This window comes from Macaca thibetana, chromosome 6 (assembly GCF_024542745.1).
Source record: "Macaca thibetana thibetana isolate TM-01 chromosome 6, ASM2454274v1, whole genome shotgun sequence".
NCBI classification, from domain to species: Eukaryota; Metazoa; Chordata; class Mammalia; order Primates; family Cercopithecidae; genus Macaca; species Macaca thibetana.
The window spans coordinates 162,309,557-162,332,814 of record NC_065583.1 but is presented as its reverse complement, the minus strand read 5'-3'; the positions used below and the strand labels follow the sequence as shown (position 1 = coordinate 162,332,814).

The 23,258-nt window shown below is 46.8% G+C and overlaps 1 protein-coding gene across 1 annotated transcript in view; it reads left to right on the top strand.

Moving 5' to 3' along the window:
• Positions 1-324: 324 nt before the first annotated feature.
• Positions 325-23,258, top strand: part of TRIO (trio Rho guanine nucleotide exchange factor) — a 368,268-nt gene continuing 345,334 nt past the window's right edge. The window contains 1 exon segment of the mRNA XM_050794763.1: positions 325-499. Coding sequence (XP_050650720.1) covers positions 343-499 — 157 coding nt within the window. The 5' untranslated portion in view covers positions 325-342.

Here is a 23,258-nt window from a genome sequence, read left to right as displayed (position 1 = left end):
TGATCCCGGAGCTTTCGCCGGCCACGGGCCCCCGCCCTCGCGACTGCGCGTCCGGGCGGCGCGCACTGCTGCCAGCGCTCCGGCCGGCGCCCCGGAGGCCGTGGCTCCGCGCCCCCGCCCCTCGGCCAGCTCTCGGCTACCGGGCGGAGTCCTCGTCTATGTGGGCGCGCTCCTTGGGCCGAGCCGCCGCCGCCGCCCCCCGCCGCCCCGGGGCTCTGCGTCCGCGCGCCGGGCGCGGGCAGCTGGGTGCTCGGCGCCGCCAGGCCCGGCGCAGAGCGGGCGGCACGCGGCGCTAGGGGCGCGGGGCCCGAGGCGGGCGCGGCCGCGGGCGCCGCCGCAGCCATGAGCGGCAGCAGCGGCGGCGCCGCCGCCCCCGCCGCGTCCTCCGGTCCCGCCGCGGCGGCCAGCGCGGCTGGCTCGGGCTGCGGGGGCGGTGCCGGCGAGGGGGCCGAGGAGGCGGCCAAGGACCTGGCCGACATCGCGGCCTTCTTCCGATCCGGTGAGTGCAACAGCGGCTGGCCAGCCCAGCGGCGCTGCCCCAAGCGTTCGGCCGATCCGCCGCGGAGCTGCCAAGCTCCGGCCACCACGCGCCGGTGCCCACCCGTCCGTTGGGGCCCGCACGCTCTCGCCTGGGGCCACTGCTTCCACGCGCCGGGGCTGCCCGCCCCACATCCGCGTGTCCCGCTGCCCGCGCAGCCCGGCGCGCGGCAGCTTGGCCGGAACGCCACCACTTCGCCTTCCCTACACCCGCCCCTCGTTCCAGGGCAGAATCCCCTGGTCTCCCGCTCCCGGCAGCCGCGGCTTCGCGGGCTGGGGCGCCGGCTCTTTGTCTCTTTCGCTGGAGGACCGAGGAGGCGGCGGCGGAGATGGCGTGGGCGGAGGCTCTTACCCCGGAGACCGAGCGGACTGAGCCGGGGCCGGTCCGGGACGGGAAATTGGTCTCTGATCTGTGCCTGTTTGTGCCTGATTTGTACCTGGACCCTCCTCGATCCCAGTAGCAGCTGGGTTTCTTTGCTTGGCCCGCTAGCCTGTCATCTCCCCAGCCTCGGTCTACACTTCTGTGAAACGGGGCAGTCACGGCATTCACTGCCCATGGAATGGGAACGGTGGCCGAGCTGAAGCTCGGAGGGCCGGGAGGCGCGGTGAGCCATTGTCTCCGGGGACGATCCGGGAGGGTCAGCTGGGAACGTGGCCCCGGGGGGGCAGTGCGGGACTAGGGCTCGCGGGGCACTGCATGGGTGGCGTGGAGGTGGAGGCAGTGCTAGGTGGCCCCGAGTCCACCCCGGCGTGGAGGAGGTGGCCGCGGGAGAGGCGCGGGTGGCGACCGGTCCGTGGGAGGGGCGCCGGGTTTGCTGCGCAGGGGGCGTGACAGGGCGTCCCCGGTACCCCAGCGGCGGCGCCTCCTCCCGCCCCGGCCCAGATCCCGCGCGAGCCGGGCCCGCGTCCCCGTGTCCCGCGTCCCCGCGCCCAGTCCCGTCTGCTCGCGCGTCGGCTGAACAGCAGCAGCAGGAGGAGGCGGCGGCGGCGGCGGCCTCGGGGCCCGCAGCCCAGAGCGCAATCCTTAGCGGGCCGGGTGCGGGGCAGGGAGGATGCAGACTCTGCGTTGGAGAGCGGAGGAGGGCGGGCCAGGTCGGGGCCTGGAGAGGCGGGCGGGGGTGCTGGTGGCGGCCCCGGGGAGGAAGGCAGGGCTGGGGACACCGACGGGCCAGGGGAGCAGCCCTGCCCTGGGGGACGCGCGGGAGGTCGGCGGCTCACGCTTTTCCGTGGCCTCTTTGAAAATCACCTCCCCAGATTCGGTGAGATCAGTTCCACAATCCGGGTCACAAGGAGCAATTGCAGCGGGAGGGCGATGGTGAGAGTGAGAAGTTAGCAGTGCTGGTAGATACCTGGTTTAGTACTGTCTTCCCTTGGTTGTCTTGATCTTTGCTAGGCGGGGTTATTTTTGATTCATTTTAGCAGATTGGTTGTGGCTAGAAGTGACACAGCCGACTGTCCAGTGTTAGCTTGGGGTTAATCTACTCCCCAGTGCTCACTCTCCTTGTGAGGTCCCTGCAGAAAGCAAAGGTTAGGAAAACATGAGCTCCTTCTAAAGAAAGCCACCCTCCCCCCCCACCTTTTTTTTTTTTTCCCCCCGGTGCGACTGGCCAGGTAGAGCAGCCCCGTCTTACCTCTTAATAGCAGAACTGGGACGTATTCCATTCATGCCCTGAAGCTAAAGTCTAGCCTGTCTTCTTTTTCTCTCTACCACCTGTCACAGAATAATAGATTCTGTGCAGAATTCAGCTCCTCTACAGCTGTTAGAAAGGCTCTTCTGCGTTGGAGATGGATTTTTTTGGTGCTTGTGAGACCAGGCTTTTTTACATCTCTATTATGCATAGTAGAAAAATCACTTCTGCTGCTAAGAGCCCTCCCTAAAAGACACCGAAGACTTGCTGCCTGTCGGCGTGACTCTCTCCAGGAGTTGTCGTCTGCTCTTGGCTTTGCTTAGGCCTGTGCTGACCCAGCCGCTGGGGCTCCTGTTCATGTTCCGTTTGGGTCAGAACCAGGTAATGTTGCTCACTGGCTTGTTCCTTTCTTCCCCCCTCTGAAATGACAAACTTAACTTTTAGTTGTTTCACTTAGAACCAGGAGCCAGGGCAGAACTTAAGTAGGTATCATCAGATGCAGCGTCCCATTCCGGGGATAGCCTGGAACGTCTTTTTAAAAGTGAAATCTCCTTTGGGCAGCTCTGAGTCCCTGACCTAGATCTTGGCTCTAGCATCTAGGCCAACGATGTCTAGCAGGGGGCAGAGAGGGGCCATTCTGTTGGATGAGTGGGTGTGGGAGTGGGGTTTGAACGGTCAGGGCTGACCAGGTGAGGAAGCTGAGGAGAATGCAGTCAAATCCATCAGAAATCTGGGTTTCTTTTTCTAAGACGCAGAAATACGGGAAAATAGGTTCTCATTGACTAGGGAGGACAGATCAGGGTGTGTGTGCTTTTGAGCCTGGTACTGAAAGTGCCAACCTGACTTAGACAAAGGCTTTCCATTGGTGGCCTTCCCTTTCTCAGCCCTGAAACTCTGTTTGCGTGGCTGCCTGATTTTCTTTCTTTTTTTAAATTCCTTCTTGTTGCCCGCATTCGACTTTGTCTTTGTAGCCACAGATTGAAAACTAATACCAGTGGTTGGGTGAAGCAAGAGAAGACTTTAATAGAACTTTTAAACAATTAAGGGAAGTTCAGAAATAGAGTGAATAGTCCTGTGATTTCTCCATTACTGGAAATGCTCACATAGAGGTGCTGTCACCTGGCAGGGTTTGGAGCTGGGCTCAGGGGACAGGACTGCTGCCCTGGAGAGGGGTCCAGGAGATGACCTTGGGGCTGTTCCCCTTTGCCTGTGGACTCTGGCTTTCTCTGAGCCCTCAGTGCCTAATCCTTGTTCTCCGCTTTTCTTTGGGTAATTCAGGGCTCCAGAGCCCTGGTGCGCTTCTCCTCTGCTGAGCATCCACCCAGGTTCACCTCACCCAAGGTCTCATTTCTTATGCTGTCATTCCGTTCTCTGTCGGGACCTTGGCACTCCCTATTCATTTTGACCATCCTGATCACCTATTTATAGACCTGGCATGAAGCAGGCAGGCCAATTAGTGTTCAAGTGGATTGAGTTGTAATAATGTGAGTCAGGTCCTGGTGCTTGTGTGTTAAAGAGCAGTGAGAGATTTTCTGCAGGTGTTAGTGAATTTTGAACTTCACTTTTCTCCTTTGCACAGAGCTCAGCACAGTAAAACCAATTTCAATGCAAAAGCAAAAAAAAAAAAAAAAAAAAAAAAAAAAGAAGAAAAAAAAAGGACACCGCAAAAATGAGCTAGTCTTGTTTTAATTTTATTTTACAGATGAGAAATCAGCCTTAGGGAGGTTTCATGACTTGTCCCCCCAGACTGGAACTTGGGTGGAGACAGAGTCAGGGCCCTGGTCCCTGGTGCTGTTTCCTGGTCGCCTCCCATAGCCAGGACGTTGCTTACATTAGTTCTCAACCCCACTGGGACCAATCATTTTTATTGCCAATCTATTTTGGGGCTCTGTTCTCGTGGCAATAAATCATTCTTTCAGCGCTCCCTATTTAACCTTGCGAAAGACTGTGTGTGTGGTGGGGGTGCTTACATAAATGCATTATTTTTAACCTGCCTGGCACTCTTTAGGTTGGCGTTAAATGAATATCTGGAGAATAAAGGTTTGTGGTTATTCAGAAGCATCACGTCCTGTCGTGCTTGGTTTCTTTCATTATTAAATCTTATTCTGGACTCCTCCTGCTGCCCCTCTCCTTCCAGGGAACATGTGAAGAAAATCAAGTCTGCTAGTGAGGGAGTAGCACACATACCTTTATATGTTTTGATACGATGGTTTCCTCAAGGAGTATGGAGGGAAGCTTTTCTTCATATTTATGCCTTTAACACCGCTGAGGTAGTTGGCCCGGGGCGGGCTGTGCTACTTCTGTGGGTATTCAGAAGCCTGGCAGCTTTGGTGGTTGTGAGCACCGATAATGATTGTATTACAAAGTGGGTCCTTGTTACCCTCAATATTTTGAAAACGGAAACTGAAGGAAATGTAATTGATAGTGAATGTTAGTTTCTCCTTTTTAGGTGGCACAGTTTTAGAGGAAAGCAAGGAGATTTCTAAAATTCCTATAAGTGACTTTCGAGAAATCAAAGAAGTGCAGTAAAGTCATCATTGAAAGAAGCTTTTCATTGAGACCTTGTAAACGGACGTATTGATGTGGGGTATTGTATTTTTTCCCTTCGCAATTTAACTATTTAAGATTCAAATGAAAATTTAAAGAAGCCATTTCCACCATTTAAATGATTAACCAAGATTTAAATGAAGACGGTGGTGGTGTTCAAAATGAAGCATGTGGTTTAAATATGTTTCCTAAATGTATGCTGAAAATAGGTAATTTCAGTGGTCTTTTTTGACCTTTTAAATGTTATCATAAATTCAAGATTTGTTCTGAACTGCAAGTGAAAGATGTGTTTGAAGCTGTCATAATCTAAGTCAGCTGTATTCAATATTTACTTTAAGTTCATTTACTTGACTATCGAGAAAATAAAATTGTATCTCATATCCTTGGCAGAATTTCGGAGAAAAGTCTAATTCTTAATCAATAGCCACACTTTACTGCCTGGTAAACTCACTGCTGTTGATAGGGATGAGCTGTGTTTTATTAGAAAAAGCAGTGATAACACCCCACCCCACATTCCTCCTCAATTCTATAATGAATTGGCTTTTATTTCCTTAAGTGCATCGTCTTGACAAAATTTTAAAAAACTGACAGGAAATAGTATCAACTCCCTGGACAGTGAAGACTTGGATTTGCGGGAGAATCCCAGTGTATTCTGGTGGAAAGTGAGTGCTCTGACCTCGTCCTCCCATTTCTTCCAAGTACTCAGCTGAGTAGACTTGGCCAAACTGACAAGGGTGATGGTGTGGTTGGCCTGGTGGATGGAGATGCTGTGTTTTGAATCTTTTCAGCCTCATTTTAATTAATGGGCTGCAGGGACCAGGCTGGGTCTCCAGCTGGAGCAAGGGGTAAGCGGGTTAGATGTGCAGCCACAGGGTTCTCTTCATCCTTTTCTAGTTCTGCTTACGTGCTGTTCAGTGGGCCACTGGGAGAGGGAATGAACAGGGAGACTTCCCAGTGACCCTTGCACTTAGGAATTCTGGCTGCTGTTACTCAGCGGGAGCTGTTCTGGCAATTCCTATTGCTGTGCCTCTGAACTGAGGGGAAGGGAGCACAGAGGAGTGGACAGAGGCCTGCCGGGCCCTGCATGTGCTACTGGCTTCCTGCTGGACCCCTGGTCTCCTCCCCCTGTGCGCACAGAACAGGACTTTGCTCTCACTGCCAAGGTGCCCAGCTCCCTGCCAGTTTGTAAATCTCAAAGGGAGATACCTGGCTAGACTCTCCAGTGGGGACTCCCAGCTTTTTGATGTTACTGAGCCTTTTGTGCAGACAGTCTTGCTTATGGGGAATCTTGCTCTCGCGTTTAATGGTTAACAAGTGCATAAACACTCATTTTCACTTCTCATTCATTCATGGAAACAATTTGCTCACTGAATAGTTGTGTTGTTACCTGAATTTCCTCTTTTCTGTCCCCTCTCCACATAAGGAAGCCCCTTGAAACCCAAATTACTAACCACCTGCCCCCTGGGAAAGGTTGTATGTGGGGGGAGAGAGAGCAAGCCAGAGTGAGGCTACGAGCCGGGGGGCGGAGGGCATTGACCTCTGAGATTCCTCCCTGTGCCATTTGATGGCAGAGGGGCTGTGGAAATGTAAAACCTCATTTTGGTGATGAACATACTTGAGTTTTAGATTACTGACTCTTTTAATTAGCCACATGTCTACTCTTGTCTGGTGGGGGAGGATTGCAAAGTAGTCTAGAGCTGGTGTTTTGGAGGCATCTTCCTATTTGGGCTTTGTCATAAATGAGTGCATTTTAGCAGTTACACTGACAGAGAAAGCTTTCATGAAAACTTAGTCAACCCAAAGACTGGATTCCAGGTCTGGGGTACTTTGGCTTTGCGGCGTCCACATGAGTTGATCAGGCTTGTTTTCTCACAGTCTGTAGCCCTGCTGTGGACAGGGATGGATTGCAGGAGGTTTCTCTTGGGGAGGGGTTTCAGTGAGCGGCAGCAGATTTGTCCTGGCCACTCTGTGGACCCCCTTTCCTGAAAGGAGGGGGAGTTAGTGCTGCTCCATTACTGCCTCGCTGTGGGGAAGGCCAAGGGTCCCACTGCTGTCTGTCTGTTGTTGTTAGCATTGAAACTGTGTAGGTGTGGATAGATCACAAACTATAGTACAGCCATTCCATGAATGTTGAGTGAAAGAAGACAGTCTCAAAATGCTGCATGCTGTGTGAGTTTGTTATATGACGTTGGCAAAAAGATAGAACCGTAGTAACAGAAAGCGGATGGTCATTGATTGCCAGGAGTTGGGGGCGTGGAGGAGTATGGCTACAAGGAGGCAGGAGGCAGGTGAAGGATGGGGAACTGATTTGTATTCTGGTCGTGGCGGCTGCATATGTTAAAATTCACAGACCTTTACACACACACACACACACACACACACACACACACACACACACAGTTTAACTGCATGTTATTTTAAAATGTGACATTAAAAAAAGACTAATAGTAAACTGGGAGAAAATCTATTAAATCAAAGGATTATGTATATGTGGTTAATAAAGGGCTCCCTCAAATCACGTAAGACAAGACAATCTAGAAAGAAAATAGGCAAACAATTCAAAGAAGTATGAATGGCCCAAAAATACATATTCAGCCTCACTGGTATTCGAGGAAATGCAGATAGAACCAATGATACCAACAAAAGCCAAAGCTGATATAAGTAATTATTCTTTAAGTAAACTTGAACAAAATTGAGTTAATTTGGAAAGATTTTATATTGATTTGAAAGATAGTTAATACTTGCGTTCATACTTTGCTATGTAGGACCTACCTTCTTATAATTGCCAGGGGTAGTCTAGGGTAACATTAAAGATAGATAGGGGGAAATAAAGATTCGTTCCTGGGATTCTGTAATACGTGTTAACTTGGAAATCCATCTGGTGTATAAGTCAAATTTGCTGACTTAAAAGACAGTAATCTTTAGCTAGGGACAGTTACCATTTTTGCTGCTTCAAAATTTCACACTCCTGTGATTTGTGCTGCTGTCCAGATCGAAGATGACAAGTGGCCCATGCAGGATGATCTTCAGCTCCTCACAGTTCCTGGTGCGAAAGAAGCAGCTTCATCTGGAGGGCTTCGTTCCTACATGAGTATCTATAGGAGATCATTTGCCCTCTGTTCTTAGGCATTCTTGCATATAATTGACAGCGACCTATTTCACAGTATTGACAATTAATAAATGAATTTGTGAAGTGTTAGCCCTACCTACTTTTAAGACTCATAACCATAAAATAAAACTATGCGTGAACTTGAGAAAAACACAATTCAAATTTAAACGTGTAATCCTAAAATGTTTTTAGGTGGGGTTTGTCGGTGCCTGGTTTTTCATACTCTGTGTGTGTGTGTGTGTATGTATGTATGTATATCTCTTGGAAAGTCATAAAATGCCCCACTTTGGAATTCTGTGGAATAGGTGATTTCAGTGCAAGAATGAATGAATGTATCGGAGACTAATACTTGAAATCTGTTTTCAAAGAACTCATGTTTCCTAGTATATATGAAAGGACATGTATAAATGACATGAATGCTCAGGCAAAATGTTTAGATTGTAATTTGAAAATGATGCATATGAGAAGTCATTAAGATGTTGGTCAAAACAGTGTGTGTATAAATTGATCTCCATTATTTTTTGCTCTACTTCCTCCTACATTGACCCATTCACTTTTTCTTTTTCTTTTTCTTTTTTTTTTTTTTTTTGAGACGGAGTCTTGCTCTGTCGCCCAGGCTGGAGTGCAGTGGTTGGATCTCAGCTCACTGCAAGCTCCGCCTCCTGGGTTCACGCCATTCTCCTGCCTCAGCCTCCCGAGTAGCTGGGACTATAGGCGCCCGCCACCTCGCCCGGCGATTTTTTTTGTATTTTTTAGTAGAGACGGGGTTTCACCGTGTTAGCCAGGATGGTCTCGATCTCCTGACCTCGTGATCCGCCCGTCTCGGCCTCCCAAAGTGCTGGGATTACAGGCTTGAGCCACCGCGCCCAGCCGACCCATCCACTTTTTCAAGTTCACAATGATTCTTTATTGCTGCTGCCATTGAAGGACGCCACTGATACCTGTGAGAGGGCGCTCTTTGGCATTTGCATTCTGGAAGTTTTGCATTTTCTTATTTGTGTTTACTTTTTTTTTTTTTTTTGAGACGGAGCCTCGCTCTGTTGCCCAGGGTGGAATGCAGTGGCACGATCTTGGCTCACTGCAAGCTCCACCTCCCGGGTTCACGCCATTCTCCTGCCTCAGCCTCCCAAGTAGCCATGACTGCGGGCGCCTGCCACCACGCCCGGCTGATTTTTTTGTATTTTTAGTAGAGATGGGGTTTCACCATGTTAGCCAGGATGGTCTCGATCTCCTGACCTTGTGATCTGCCCGTCTCGGCCTCCCAAAGTGCTGGGATTACAGGCTTGAGCCACCGCGCCCAGCCAATTCCTCTATTTTTTATTCTGAAGCTACCACACAAATATTGAAAAACAATGCTTTGACTGGAGTGTTACAAATATTTCCACCTAACTAGCTTTACACAATAAAATCTCTAAAGTGTAAATTGCCCAATATTTTGACATCTAAATAACTGGAAAAAAATCCCTCATTAGTCTAATAGTAAACAAATAGATTTCTCATTTGTAGGTAGCTTTTTAAAAAATTTAAATTCATGATGATGAGAAATTCTTCCCAGCATTCGCTGCCCTTTTCAGTACCAGAGTGATGAAAGCTGGCATGCAAGGGAGCATTCCTAGCTCAAAAAAAAAACCACACACACACAAAAAAACAAACCCAGATTGCACAGGGGCACAATGTATTTCACAGTTTTTTGTGTGTGTTTTCTTTGAGATGGAGTCTCCCTCTGTCGCTCAGGCTGGAGTGCAATGGTGCAATCTTGGCTCACTGCAACCTCTACCTCCTGGGTTCAAGCAGTTCTCTGCCTCAGCCTCCCGAGTAGCTGGGATTACAGGCGCCCGCCACCATGCCCAGCTAATTTTTTTTGTATTTTTAGTAGAGATGGGATTTCACCATCTTGGCCAGGCTGGTCTTGAATTCCTGACCTTGTGATCCACCCGTCTCGAGGTTCCCAAAGTGCTGGAATTACAGGCGTGAGCCACTGCACCCGGCTGTATTTCACACTTTTTAAGAGTCACTTCACCTCCATCTACATTTTGTTACACTTATCCTAATATGCCTTGGGTCCAGGAACCTGGAGAATGGGCACTAATTTGATGGTTTCAGGCTGTACCTTTTACTCACGTGCCAATTCAGATCAGCGCATCCTGATGGGTTGCCCATAGGAGAGCCGCTCTTCATGGCAGGGGCTTCACTGTAGAGTCATTTAGTGCCAGAATTTTGTTAGTTGGTCGGTATACATATTATTTTTCCAATATTTAATTGCAGAATTTGCAGGATTCATTGTTAGGCCTTTCTCTCATACCTCATGGCATTGTTTATTAGGTCCAGCTTCAGCTCTGCTGGAGGCTGAATTCACATAAGGTTCAGGCTGTTTGTGAGATGGAACTGTCCACTGAACCAAAGAGCTGGAAACCTTTGAAAGCCTTGCAAGGTTGAGGTGAGATCACATAGATTTGCGGTGATAACCTGCAGAGTGGACATGGAGCCTTTGGAAAGTAGGATGGCAGCCTCGCAACAGCCTGCCACTGGCCATGCTTGCCACACCCTTGCTATCCTCTAAATCTTTAACAGCAGCTGCCAGGGAGCAGCATGAGAGGCCGGGACCCCTGTCACCGGGGATGAGATAGCACCTTTGGAATTGTGCTCCATAGGAAAGTAAAATAAGCGCATCTGCAAAGTAGTAACCTGCTTGCGATATCATAGGATGAGATTTAAGATACTGTTTATTTCCTTTTCTCCCAAAGCTGTAAGTGCCATCCTCTCCTCTAAGAAAACCTGGTAAAATCTTCCTCTTCACTGTTATCTCTGTACTGCCACCACTGGGTTTACCATCTGAGGGCCTGTACTTTGCCAGGCACTGTGCAGAGTGTTTTATATACTTCTCCTTGTATAGATGCAGCTCCCCCTCCCTCAGCAGGTGCATGCCATTCCTGGGTTGTGGATGAGGATGTCTGCTTCTGGTAGGGCAAGTGACCTGCCTGCCCCATTTGACTCTGTTTGTGAGGGCTCGAGTTGGAATTTAAGTCCAGGGCTGGCAGATTACAAAGCCCCCTCCATGCCACTTCCCTTTCTCATGGAGGGAGAGAGTAGATGTGACCCCTACTCTATACAGCATCCCACAGCCTCCTGGATTTTCATTTTAAAATCCTGAAAGTTGAATTTGTGTATACTCGTGTGTTGAAGATCAAAGCTATAATTTACAAGTCTCACACCAAATAAAAGTTGAGTGAAAGATTCCAGGCTATAACAAGTATTTTTCTCATGTTGGTTTGGGCCCTGTAATTTAGTTTCTGTGCCTTTCCTCTTCTCACCTAATTAAAACCGATGTTACCTTTTACATAAATAACCCTAGCAGTCCCAGCTTTCCAATGCAGGCATGTTGGCTCTGTTGAGTTTTACAGGCTCCCCCGGCTCACGGTCTGGGGAGAAATTCTGATTGAAATCTTGGCCCTCTGTTTTCTTGGCTGTCTGGACTTGGACTCAAGCGCTGGATAGGAAATCTCTGTGGCCGTTAACGTGGGGGTGGGGAGGACGGGAAGGGCGGGGAGAGGCTGGCCGGGGAGAGAGGTTTCTCAGCTCTTGCTGTGTGTGACACATTAGAACACTACGAGGGCTTCCTTTCTAACTTAGGAGAGGAACAGGGCCAGGAGTGAGAGGGGCAGGAGGGCGCCACTGAGCTGCTTTTTTGGGGTCGGTTTTATAAAATGGGTGTGGTCACTCCTGGTTTTGCTATATATAGCTGTTTCGTTGTAGCCACTCATTTTTTTGCTGTTATTCATCAAAATGTGCATGTAGATGATATTTAGTCAGGGGAAGCAGGGTCATTTCCTTCCCACTGCCTTAGGCACGTGTCCTAGGCCGTTCTGTGTGTGGGTTGCGTTCTCGTCAAGCCACACCTCATGTGGTCCCCTCACAGTCAATGGCATGATTTTATGGGATGCCCGCTCAGGTTTATGCCCACGTAAAACTTCTGAGCTGTTGTTCCAGCATCATTTCCACACTGGGAATATGCTCTGTTTTTCTGTGCGACTCCACGTTTACTTTGGAGTTTTAATATTTCAGTCAGGATGATTGAAATGTTGGTCTCTTGAACGCAGACATTGTATAATTAGAAGGTAGATTGCACTCTAAACATTTACAAGTCACTTCCTCCTAGTTTGCCCTAGGAGTTTCTCAGACTTTCAAGCTTTTACATTTTTATGTAATTCTTACCTTTAGAAGATTTCTAGAATTAAAAGGATTGGCCTTTAAGACCCTGGATTGCTTTTGACCTGCTATTGTAGTATATCTTTTATTTTAAACTAGTAAAGGTGATACAAAGCTCAGGTCCGAATTAACTTAGTTGAATTGTGATTTTGCTGTTTATTTTTATTTTTATTTTTATTGTTTTGAGACAGAGTCTCCCTCTGTCGCCCAGGCTGGAGTGCAGTGGCGCAATCTTGGCTCACTGCAAGCTCCGCCTCCCGGGTTCACACCATTCTCCTGCCTCAGCCTCCCGAGTAGCTGGGACTACAGGCGCCTGCCACCACGCCTGGCTAATTTTTTTGTATTTTTAGTAGAGACGGGGTTTCACCGTATTAGCCAGGTTGGTCTCCATCTCCTGACCTCGTGATCCACCCGCCTCGGCCTCCCAAAGTGCTGGGATTACAGGCATGAGCCACCACGCCTGGCCTTTGCTGTGTAGTTTTTGGTCATTTAGTTGGTCCATGTATTAATTGTGGATTGCATCCAGAGTTATTCCGGAGGGGGTAAACTTTGAGAAGCCAGAGCTCATCATGCTCAAACAAGCAAGAACAGCCTCAGATCGCAGTTGTAAGTATTTCACCACTTCTGCTTTGTCTTCCTCTGTCTCTCTTTCTGGATATAGATAACTTACATATTACCTTGTTTCTGAACCATTTGAGAGTAGGTTACAAATACGATGATGTCCCTTACCTCTAAATGGTTCAGTGTGTATTTTCTAAGAGTGAGAACATGCTCTTACATAGTGATCATAATCAGGAAATTAGTTTCGATGCAATATCATGATCTAAATCACTAACACCTTTTTACCAATTGTCTCAGGATTGTCCTTTTTGGCAGTTAAAAAAAATTATGGTCCAGGATCTCATTCAGGACCATGTTACGTTTAGTTTGTTGTGTCTCTTCCGTTTCCTTGAATTCGGAGCATCTCCTCAACCTGTCTGTCTTGTTACCCTGATAGTTTTGACAATTACAGGGTGGTTATTTTAAAGACCGCCCCCCAGTTTGGGTTGCCCGATTCTCATGAGTAGATTCAGGCTGTGCATTTTTGGCAGAAGGGCTGCATCCTTTTTGGAGCATCGTGTCTGGGAACATGTGATACCCACTGTCCCACTGTGCTGATGTGCACTTTGATCACTTGGTTCAGGTGATGACTGGCAGGTCTCTCCACCTTATTTGTCCCTTTGTCATTGGTTAGCATTTTGTGGGGAGGTAATTTGAGGCTGTTCCTCTTCTCCCTTTCATTTGTAGCATCCATTTGATGATCTTCGCCTGAATCAGTTGTTAATATGATGGTTGCGAAATGTTGACTTTTTTTTCTAACTTTGTAATTCTTTTTGTATTTAGTTGACTTTGTACTGTAAGGTAGAGCTTTCCTTCTCTTCCACTTCTTTATTTACGTAAGTGTGGCCTCAGGAATTCCTGTTTTATGCAATGAGCTATAATCCTTTGCTGTCACTTAGTTGGATGCTCTAATTATCTAAGATTTGGCTAATGGGAGCCCCTTCATCCTGGCTCTTTTACCTTTTGTGACCTGTCTCCATCATTTTTTGGAGCAGTTTCTTACTTTCTGGCACAATAAACTGTTCCAGGTGCACCTTGCGCTTTCCTTGCCCCAGTGCTGGGATCAGCCATTTCTCCAAGGAGCCCTTGGAGAAATGGTTCATTTTAGTAGGGAATGGTATTTAGAAACACGATCTAGGCACTAAGCGTGTTCATTGCTGCTGAGTTGTCATTGCTTTTAGGGCCTCTCAGTAGACAGAGCTAAGAAGTGTATGCATGTTTGTGTGTGTACGTACGCATACACATAGACGTTAATTACACATGTGCACACGTCCTCTCGGTAATAAAAACCATGTGTTTATACTCAGTGTCTCCAATTCCAGTACAGTACCGCAGGGTGCATTTTAGTCTTTCCTCTTCCATATTTGTAATTCCCTTCTCTGACAGTGAAAATCCTGGCTCCTTTTATCCTCTGTACCTTTACTTACTCATTCAATCCTCAGTATGCAGAACCTAATTTCAGAATGCTAACCCATACCGTGGTGATAAATGAACCTCCACCCCCAAGTTTAAACTGTTCAAATCAGCAGTTAGTGGTCAGCTTCTGTTCAGCTCAGTGCCTTGTCAGTTAGTCATCCAAACAAAACAGATGAAGTAATGCTCTGCAGTTCCCCAGGGGCATGTTTGAGAAAAGAGCTGCCAGACTCCATCAACAGCTTACTTTCTGGTGATGTCGAAGCACAAAATTGAAAAATCAGGAGTCGCCAGAAAAGAAAGGGAGATTAATTTCGTACAGTTTATAAAAAGGACACCTGTTGTGGGAAAAACAGTTGGTCATCTTCATCTCAGCGTACAAATTGCCAAAGAGAAGAAATAAAAAGGAAAGTGGTGAGCCAGTGAGAATGGGTGTGTAGAGGAGGATGGGTCAGGCGGACCTTTCTCAGGGATCCACTGCATTCTACAAGTAGGAGAAGAAGCTGAGTTCATGTGTTGGAGTAAGCTGTGAGTCATGACTTGAAAGACTGTTGCTTACTGCCCTTCATTGACTAAATATTTCTTCTCAGAAACCACCTGCAGTAAATTCAAGGCAGCTATGTTTCAGCCTCAGTGCGGGATTTCTGGGAACTGAGTTTATGTGCACTCAGTCCCAGAAATCATGGAGTGGTGGGTGAGATCTTAGATTTCATTTGCTGCTCTGTGTTTTTCTTCTCTCTCTCTCTCTCTCTCTCTCTCTCTCTCTCTCTCTCTCTCTCTCTCTCTCTCTCCCCCCCCCCCATCCCCCCCCCGTCTTGCTCTCTCTCCCTGTCTCTCCCTCTCTCTCCCTCACCCCCCCCCCCGTCTCTCCCTTTCTCTCTTTCCTTTGAGACAGGGTCTTGTTCTTGCCCAGGCTGGAGTGCAGTGGTATGGTCTCGGCTCACTGCAGTCTCCACCTTCTGGGCTCAAGTTCCTGTCTCAGCCTCCTGAGTAGCTGGACTTGGAACATGTGCCACCACACCCAGCTAATTTTTGTATCTTTTTTTGTACAGATGGGGTTCTGCCGTGTTGCCCAGGCTGGTCTTGAACTCCTGGACTCAAGCGATCCACCTACCTCAGTCTCCCAAAGGGCTGAGATTATACACCTGAGCCACTGCACCTGGCCTGTTCTTCGTTTTTCTACATTAAATGATGACATGGATATTAGGTCCCTGACTTGGGGAGACAGTCTCAGTTTCATATATTAAGTTCTGTACTGCCCATAAACATCCTCATGCTTGTTAGATTGTGTTCTGGAAAATTTGGCCTCTGTATTTCTAGCAACACTTCCTATGATTACACATTTTAGCAAGAAAAAAATCATAATTTGCTTATTAGTATTTTAATGGAGAAAGGCTTTTGATATTAGAAAATCTGGGAGTAGGCCAGGCGCTGTGGCTCACACCTGTAATCCCAGCACTTTAGGAGCCCAAGGCAGGCAGATCACAAGGTCAGGAGATCGAGACCATCCTGGCCAACCTGGTGAAACCTGTCTCTACTAAAAATACAAAAATTAGCTGGGCGTGGTGGTGTGCGCCTATAGTCCCAGCTACTCGGGAGGCTGAGGCAGAAGAATTGCTTGAACCCAGGAGGCGGAGGGTGCAGTGAGCTGAGATCACGCCACTGCACTACAGTCTGGGTGACAGAGTGAGACTCCGTCTCAAAAAAAAAAAAAAATCTGGGAGTAAAAAGTCGTGACTAGGGGTAGTGAGAGTGACTGCTAATAGGTCAGACATTCTGGGGAAAGTTTTTGAGCTAATGGAGATGTTTTGGAATTAGATAGTGATGAGGCTAATCCCAGCACTTTGGGAAGCTAAGGTGGGAGGATCTCTTGAGCCTAGCGGTTTGAGACCAGTCTGGGCAACATAGTGAGATTATCTACCAAAAATTAAAAAATTCGCTGGGCTTGGTGGCGTGCGCCTGTAGTCTCAGCTGTTCAAGAGGCTGAGGTGGGAGGATTGCTAGAGCCCAGGAGTTTGAGGCTGTAGTGAGCCATGATTGTGCTACTGCACTCTAGCCTGGGCAGCAGAGTGATGACACCCTGTCTCTTAAATAAATAAATAAATAAATAAATAAATAAATAAAAATAAAGAACAAAAAGCCACTTAATTTTCCTACCCCTTACAAAGTAGGCAGTGATAACATTATACCTCAGGAAATGGAACTCAGAGAGGTTTTTTAACTTGCCCCAGATCAGGTGGCTATAGGGACAAGGTTACCACGTGTACAGTGGGTTCTGCCGGAGGCGGAATCCGCCTGTGCTGGTGTCTCCTCCTCTGACGTGCATCTCACATGGAGGAATTTGACTCAATTTTTTTCTACTCCCATTTCCCCTTCTTTTGGTGTTAGAAAAAACGAAATCACCCCTATTTGAAGGAGGGGATTGTGGATAAGATTTGACCAGGTTTCAGTTGTGATTTGATGGTGTATTTGGAAATTTTGTGGAAAACCCTAGGTTAACTTTTCAGGAAGTGGCAGTCAAAAAAAAAAAAAAAAAAAAGAGAGAGACTTTGTTTCCCTATAGATTGTTTCAGTCCTGGTGGTGTCTTTTGAGATAGTGAAGAGCATAACTGAAAAAGTGGAAACTGATAATACTTTAGTTTTTATTGTTTTTTAAACATTCTGGGAAAGTCGAAGGGAGAGGCAACTTTTCTGCTATGCTCTGCTGAAAATAATATTAACATTAAAAGTCAGTGTCAATGTTTTTCTGCTAGTGTGAGCTTTATGTTCTTTTTCTTTTTTTTTTTTTTTTGAGACGGAGTCTTGCTATGTTGCCAGGCTGGAGTGCAGTGGCATGATCTTGGCTCACTGCAACCTCTGCCTCCTGGATTCAAGCGATGCTCCTGCCTCAGGGTCCCAAGTAGCTGGGATTACAGGCATGTGCCACCACACCCAGCTCATTTATTTTTGTATTTTTAGTAGAGACAGGGTTTTACCACGTTGGCCATGATGGTCTTGATCTCTTGACCTCGTGATCTGCCCGCCTCGGCCTCCCAAAGTGCTGAGATTACAGGCATGAGCCACTGCGTCTGGCCAAGCTTTATATTCTTGAATTTGGGAGTCACCTCTGCTCACCAGCGTACAGACCGAGACATAGAGTATGTTGTTAGACTCTAAAACAGAAACGGCATTAATTTGCATAAAATCGCATATGCTCTGTTGCAATAATTTTCATTGTGCCTGTTTTAGAATTGAGTTGACACTTCATACAGAGTATTCCAGCTCAATTAAAAAAGAGACATCGCAGAAAGAAGAATTTGTGTGGCTTTGAAATTTATTTTGGGCACAGTCCCTGAAAGAAACGAGCTTCTAAGGACTTTTGTTCTTTGTAGTGTTTTGAAACCCTCTCCCCATTATATACATTAGAACGCGTAGAGCAGGTTGGGGTTGGTCTGCTGTGTAGAATGCCTGCAAAGGGACCAGAAGTCTGTCGGAACAAGAGTCTCTTAGTGCAGTGCCTCCCGCAGGGTGGTGACCTTTTCATGGTGTTTGGACTGTCATCTTTGTTCCCAGTTTCAAATGCCTAGCTCAGAATTACTTAGTGCTTGAAGTAGTTTTCATCTTCAAAGGACTTTATGGACATTATTTAATATACATGACACTGTGTAATGAATGAGCTGTTTATCCCTTGAGCAACGTCAACATGCCAGGTGCCATACATCTGGAGAAGACGAAAATAATACTCTGTCCAGTGGGAGTTTATAGTCTAAAGAGGCGAGATGATTAGGCAGATTCTCTCTTTTGGCCTCTTTTAAAAATGTGCTGGGGAATAATGTAGAAATTAAAATCATAAAAGATGATCAGCTAGCTCAAGTCTACCTAATTGAAATTGCCCTCAAGGTGAAAATGAAATTTGAGATGCTCTTAAAAAGACATCATGTATTAACTCCCATTTATCACACATTTACTGGTACACAGCCTATTTTACTTGTGTTACAGGTAAGGAATTTAGTGAAGACTAGTGCAGAATTCTCAGATCTCCTTCCCTACTCGTCCCTTTCTCCCACTGAAGCTCCTCTTCTTGTTTGCATGGTCTAGAATGGCACTTTGTAACCAAGGCCACATGTGAGGCCCAAACACACACTGATTATTTTTGTTGAGATGGAGTCTCACTCTGTTGCCCAGGCTGGAGTGCAGTGGTGTGATCTTGGCTCACTGTACCTTCTGCCTTCTGGGTTCAAGTGATTCTCCTGCCTTAGTCTCCTTGCAACTGGGATTACAGGCATGTGCCACCACACCCGGCTAATTTTTGTAGAGATGGGGTTTCACCATGTTGGCCAGGCTGGTCTTGAACTCCTGACCTCCAGTGATCTGCCTGCCTTGGCCTCCCAAAGTGCTGGGATTACAGGTGTGAGCCACCGCGCCTAGCTCAAACACACATTTCTTAGTTGTAGATCAGCCTGTCCTTTGTAGCTGTGCGGACCTCCTGGGAAACTTGGACTTCTTCCCCCTGTTGGCCTGTTCAGCCCCCGTCGCACACCCAGCTCTGTGTTCTGTGCTCTATGTACCTGTACCTCTTTCTGGCTTCCTTTCCTAACTTAGCTCAAGCATCCTTTCCTTTGGAAAACTGCACTTGACCATCCTGTCCTAGCCTCTTGAGGCCCGTTGGTGTTGGCACGGCACCTTGTGAGAACTGGATTCTGGACTGGTTCCTTTGGGTCGTAATTGTTCCTTCGCTTGTGAGTTTGAGTTGCTGGGATCTCTGACCCCAGCGCTGGCCCAGAGCAGGCCTCAGGTAGAAGTGCAGTAGATGCTTGTTGTGATTTATGCCTGTGGTTCCTTAACTCAGATTGTCTCAGAATTTCCTGGAAAGTTTTCTTTAAAAATATAGAATCCCTAGAGATTCTGATTTAGTGGTTCTAGATTAAGCCCCTAGAATATGTATTTTGAAAAAACTCTACTTGTGATTTGTTTTGAGACGGTCTCTCACTCTGTCACCCAGGCTGGAGTTCAGTGGCATGATCATGGCTCACTGCAGCCTTCACATTCTGGGCTCAGGTGATCCACCCACCTCAGCCTCCTGAGTAGCTGGGACTGCAGGTGCATACCACTATGCCTGGCTAGTTTTTTGTAGAGATGGGGTCTTGCCATGTAGGCCAGGCAGGTCTCAAACTCCTGGACTGAAGCTATCTGCCTGTCTTGGCCTCCCGAAGTGCTGGGATTATAGGTGTGAGCCACCATGCCTGGTCTCTACTGATAATTTAGATGCAGAGCTAGGTTTAGGAACCATTGAGTTATGCCAAGGCACAGTATTAGTTGTGGGTTATGGAATCATGGCCAATTTGGAGTAAGATGTAAGTGCCATTTGCAGAATCATTCCATTCACATTTCTGGAGAGAGTGGAGAAAATGAATGCAGTCCCTTTATGATGAGGATGTGCTCCGTGAAGAAGATCCTGGCTCGTGGAGGAGCTTCCTGCTCTGAACATACTGAAGGCACAATTGGCCCTTCAAACTCTCATTTGAAGTCACTGTGTTGCCATAGAGATATTGTGTAGTGTTGAAGGAGATTAGAGAAATCATGTCGTAAATTATCAGAACAGATGGCTTGTAATTTAACACTCTCCTAGCCCATATTCTTTATACTGACACTTGAGAACATTGAAGATATCAGTTTTTACTTTGTTCTTTTACCTATAAAAATGGCAGAGTTCATATTGAGTAAGATCTACAATGGGTATTGTATATACCACATACACAGTGTGATATGTGAAAGCATTTTAGGAGTGGCTTCCTTAACTTTGCTAGTATAATTTGTTACTTTTCCCCCTCAGTTCCCTGGATAGATAGAATAAAAAGCCTGTCTTATTATTTTGATAGCACTGGTCAGGGATAATTTTTATCTCCTGGCTTGATAATAATCATATAATATTCCTTTGCAAGTGCAGTTCTGCTTGCATATATTGTATGATCCTGTAGATTTAGGCAGCATAGTCACTTCCAAGGTGTTTTTATATGTCATCAACCACTAAAGGGTATTTTCTTTTTTTTCTTTTCTTTTGAGATGGTGTCTCTCTCTGTTGCCCAGGCTGGAATACAGTGGCACGAGTCAATGCTAGAAAATTTTTTATAAAAGTGCTAGGTAATTATATCAGAAAGCATCTGAAAAACAGTCTTATCAGAAGGGCTTAGAGCCATTACAGGAGTGAGGGACATAGTGTGGAAATAAGCTATAATTTCCTTGATGAGCATGTTGATACTACAAGACAAGGTTGGCTCAACCTCCTGGTAACTGTCCTGCAGCAGAATGGGCTAGCTCCAGCTTAAATACATTGGAATCAGATTGCCTGGGTATTGAATTGCATGGCTTCAGGAGAGGCTGTTTGGTTCTGTGAAACCACATGTCATGGTAGTGAGGTGAGACTGATGGTAGTAATTGTTCAGGAATCCGATTTTCCTTGAGGGCAGAAAGGCTCTGTTGTACCAAGCTCAGGATCTTGTTTTCCTGAAATTGCTTCAGGCAGATTTAAACAATGGCCTCTTAAACTACTGGATTTAAAGAGTAAGTAGTTTTCCATGATCTTATTTCTCATTAGTAGGGAAATGTAAACTTTTACCTTTGATCAAAATTTTGTTTCTGTCAGCTGACCCACTGGTGTCATTATGATTGTGTTTTTCCTTGTAATGTTGCCTTGTCAGTTACTCTTGCCAGAGGAATGTCATCGTTGGAGTATCTGCATGCCTAAGTCCAATTCAACTCTTTACATTAGAGGCCCCATGCCCTGAAGTGTTGTTGTCATTTTGCCTGTTTAGTTACTTTACAAACACTAATGGCATGTAAGGCCCCTGAGAACCCTGGTTCTGGAACAGGCACAGGCCACGGAACAGATGGCCCTTGCCAGGTGGTCCTTGGGTGCACAGTGGCTGTGGAGCTGCTGTCTCTCGACAAAGGAAGGAAGGGCACTCTCAGGGAAATCAAATGGATCAAAGCTGTTCCTCTACACGTGTTACCACTTTAGGCTTCCCAGTAGCTCTACTTTTATTTTTATTTTATTTCAACTTTTATTTTAGATACAGGGGATACACGAGCAGATTTGTTATGTGAGAATATTGCTTGATACTAAGGTTTGGAATATGGATCCTATCACCCAGGTAGTGAGCATAATACCTGATGTGTAGTTTTTAAACCCATGCCCACACCCTCTGGTAGTCCACAGTGTCTAGTGTTCCCATATTATGTCCATGCATCCTTACCGTTATCTCCCACTTATAAGTGAGAACATGCAGTATTTGGTTTTCTGTTCCTGTGTTAATTAAGATTATGGCCTCCAGTTCCATCCATATTCCTGCAAAAGACATGATTTCATTCTTTTTTATGATGCATAGTATTCCATGGTGTATATGTACCACATTTTCTTTATCCAGTCTACCATTGGTGGGCACGTGGGTTGGTTTCATGTCTTTGCTGTTGTGAATAGTGCAGCTGTATTTTTATTTTATTCTTCCTGTTGACCCTCTGTCTTTCCTTCTGAGGCACCGTGTCTCTGTGGACCCTTCAAAGGGACTTTCCTTTGTTTAGGAGAGTGACTCACCCTGAGGTCATTCTCAACCTTTTCTTGGGAAGGGATGCAGCCCTTCGCAGACAGAGCTGCATCTGCCCAGAAGTACGCTTTTTCACAAAGGGCCCTGGACCCCAGATGCCCTCCTGCACAGTAAACTCTACTGGTGGTGTCATTCTTAGCCTTGTGGGTTTGGGTTTCCCAGCCTCCAGAGGTAGGAACGCCAACCAGCCTGGGATGGTAGGTGGGTGCTAGGCCCACATGGACTGCTGACGTGGGCTGCACCCAGACCTGCTGAGGGAATGAATGCCTTTCTTCTGTAAATGGACTCCTTATCATTCTGTTTTAACTCCTCTTTTTCTCATTTCTTCCTTTCTCCTACATTTCTCTTGTCTCTCATTCTTCTTTGACCACTTAAGAGTGACGGTGCCACTTATGGCCATTGCCCATTGCTGAACTGTGCTGGAGGCAGTCAGAGATGAGTCTGATTTCTGGGGCAAGAGTTTAGGGGGATGCTCCTGGTGGAGAGTCCGTTGGATTCTGCATTAGCTCCTCACTACAGACTTCAGCTGGGGGTAAGCTGTGCCTTGGAGGCACCCCCTTTTTCTGCCCCAAGGCCCTGGGTCTGAGCCTATCTTCTTCTGCATGTCCTCTTCCTGTCTCTCAGGTGTCCTGTCACTTGGTGGGGTCTCTTGACACTTAATTTCTCTTTCTGCTTGATCCCAATCCCCTTTAAGCACAATTTTGTCTAATTTAAAATTCGCATTTTATGATGATCTTAATAAATTTGGCTTAGCAAATAAGTGTGATGCTTCTTAATTTGGGGGCAATTTAATCCCTTTTTCTAAACTGTGGTATATTATTCCTTAAAAATCGATTTGGCTCAGCTGCCCTGGCGTCACATGATTTCTTCTTGACATTTTCTTTCCTGAGCCGCAGTTCATGTTGAGGTTAACGCCTACTCATCCCTCTGCCCTGAGTGCTCAGCACATAGTCAGTGCTTAGTAAATGTTCGCCAAAAGCAAGAACAAGCGCTTGCTACATCCCCAAGTCCAGTGGCCAGTTTCCCTGTCTTGTCTCAGGAGGCTGGTGTGATGTGGTAACTATTGAGCCAGCAAACCTGGGCTAGAGGCTGGGCCATTTTATGGCGTAATGTCCTCTCCAGTAGAAATTCGGGAGAGGGGAAAAAGGAGAAAGGGAGACAGTAGATTCTTATGAATGTGGTGTGCGTGTCTGTGGAATATGGGCATAGGCGGCAGTAGAGAAGGGAGGTCTCAGTAAAAGCAGCTGCCCCTGTTTGTTGGGCTGTGTTCACTTGGCTGCTGTCGATCTAACTGCTGTTCACTGTTAATAATTAGTCCTCAAGCACCCATTCTTGGGCTTACGTCTTCTGTGTAATTCCTCAGTCTCTAGATTGACCAGGCTTCCGGTGGACCCTAAGTAATATTTTCTGACCGATCACTGGGTTTGATCAGTCAGTGGAGGGTGAAGAAACATCCATTATCAGCTTTCCTTTGAGATTTAAGATCTAGTTGCTTCTGGTGTTTCTATTCTGTGTTAATGAGTTGATTTCTGTTTCCTAATGAGTAGGCTGTGGAACAGTACCTCTGGGGGGGAAGATGGCATTGGTAAGATTCGCTAAGCTCTTGGGTATATTTTTACAGGAGTCTGTTCATGAGCC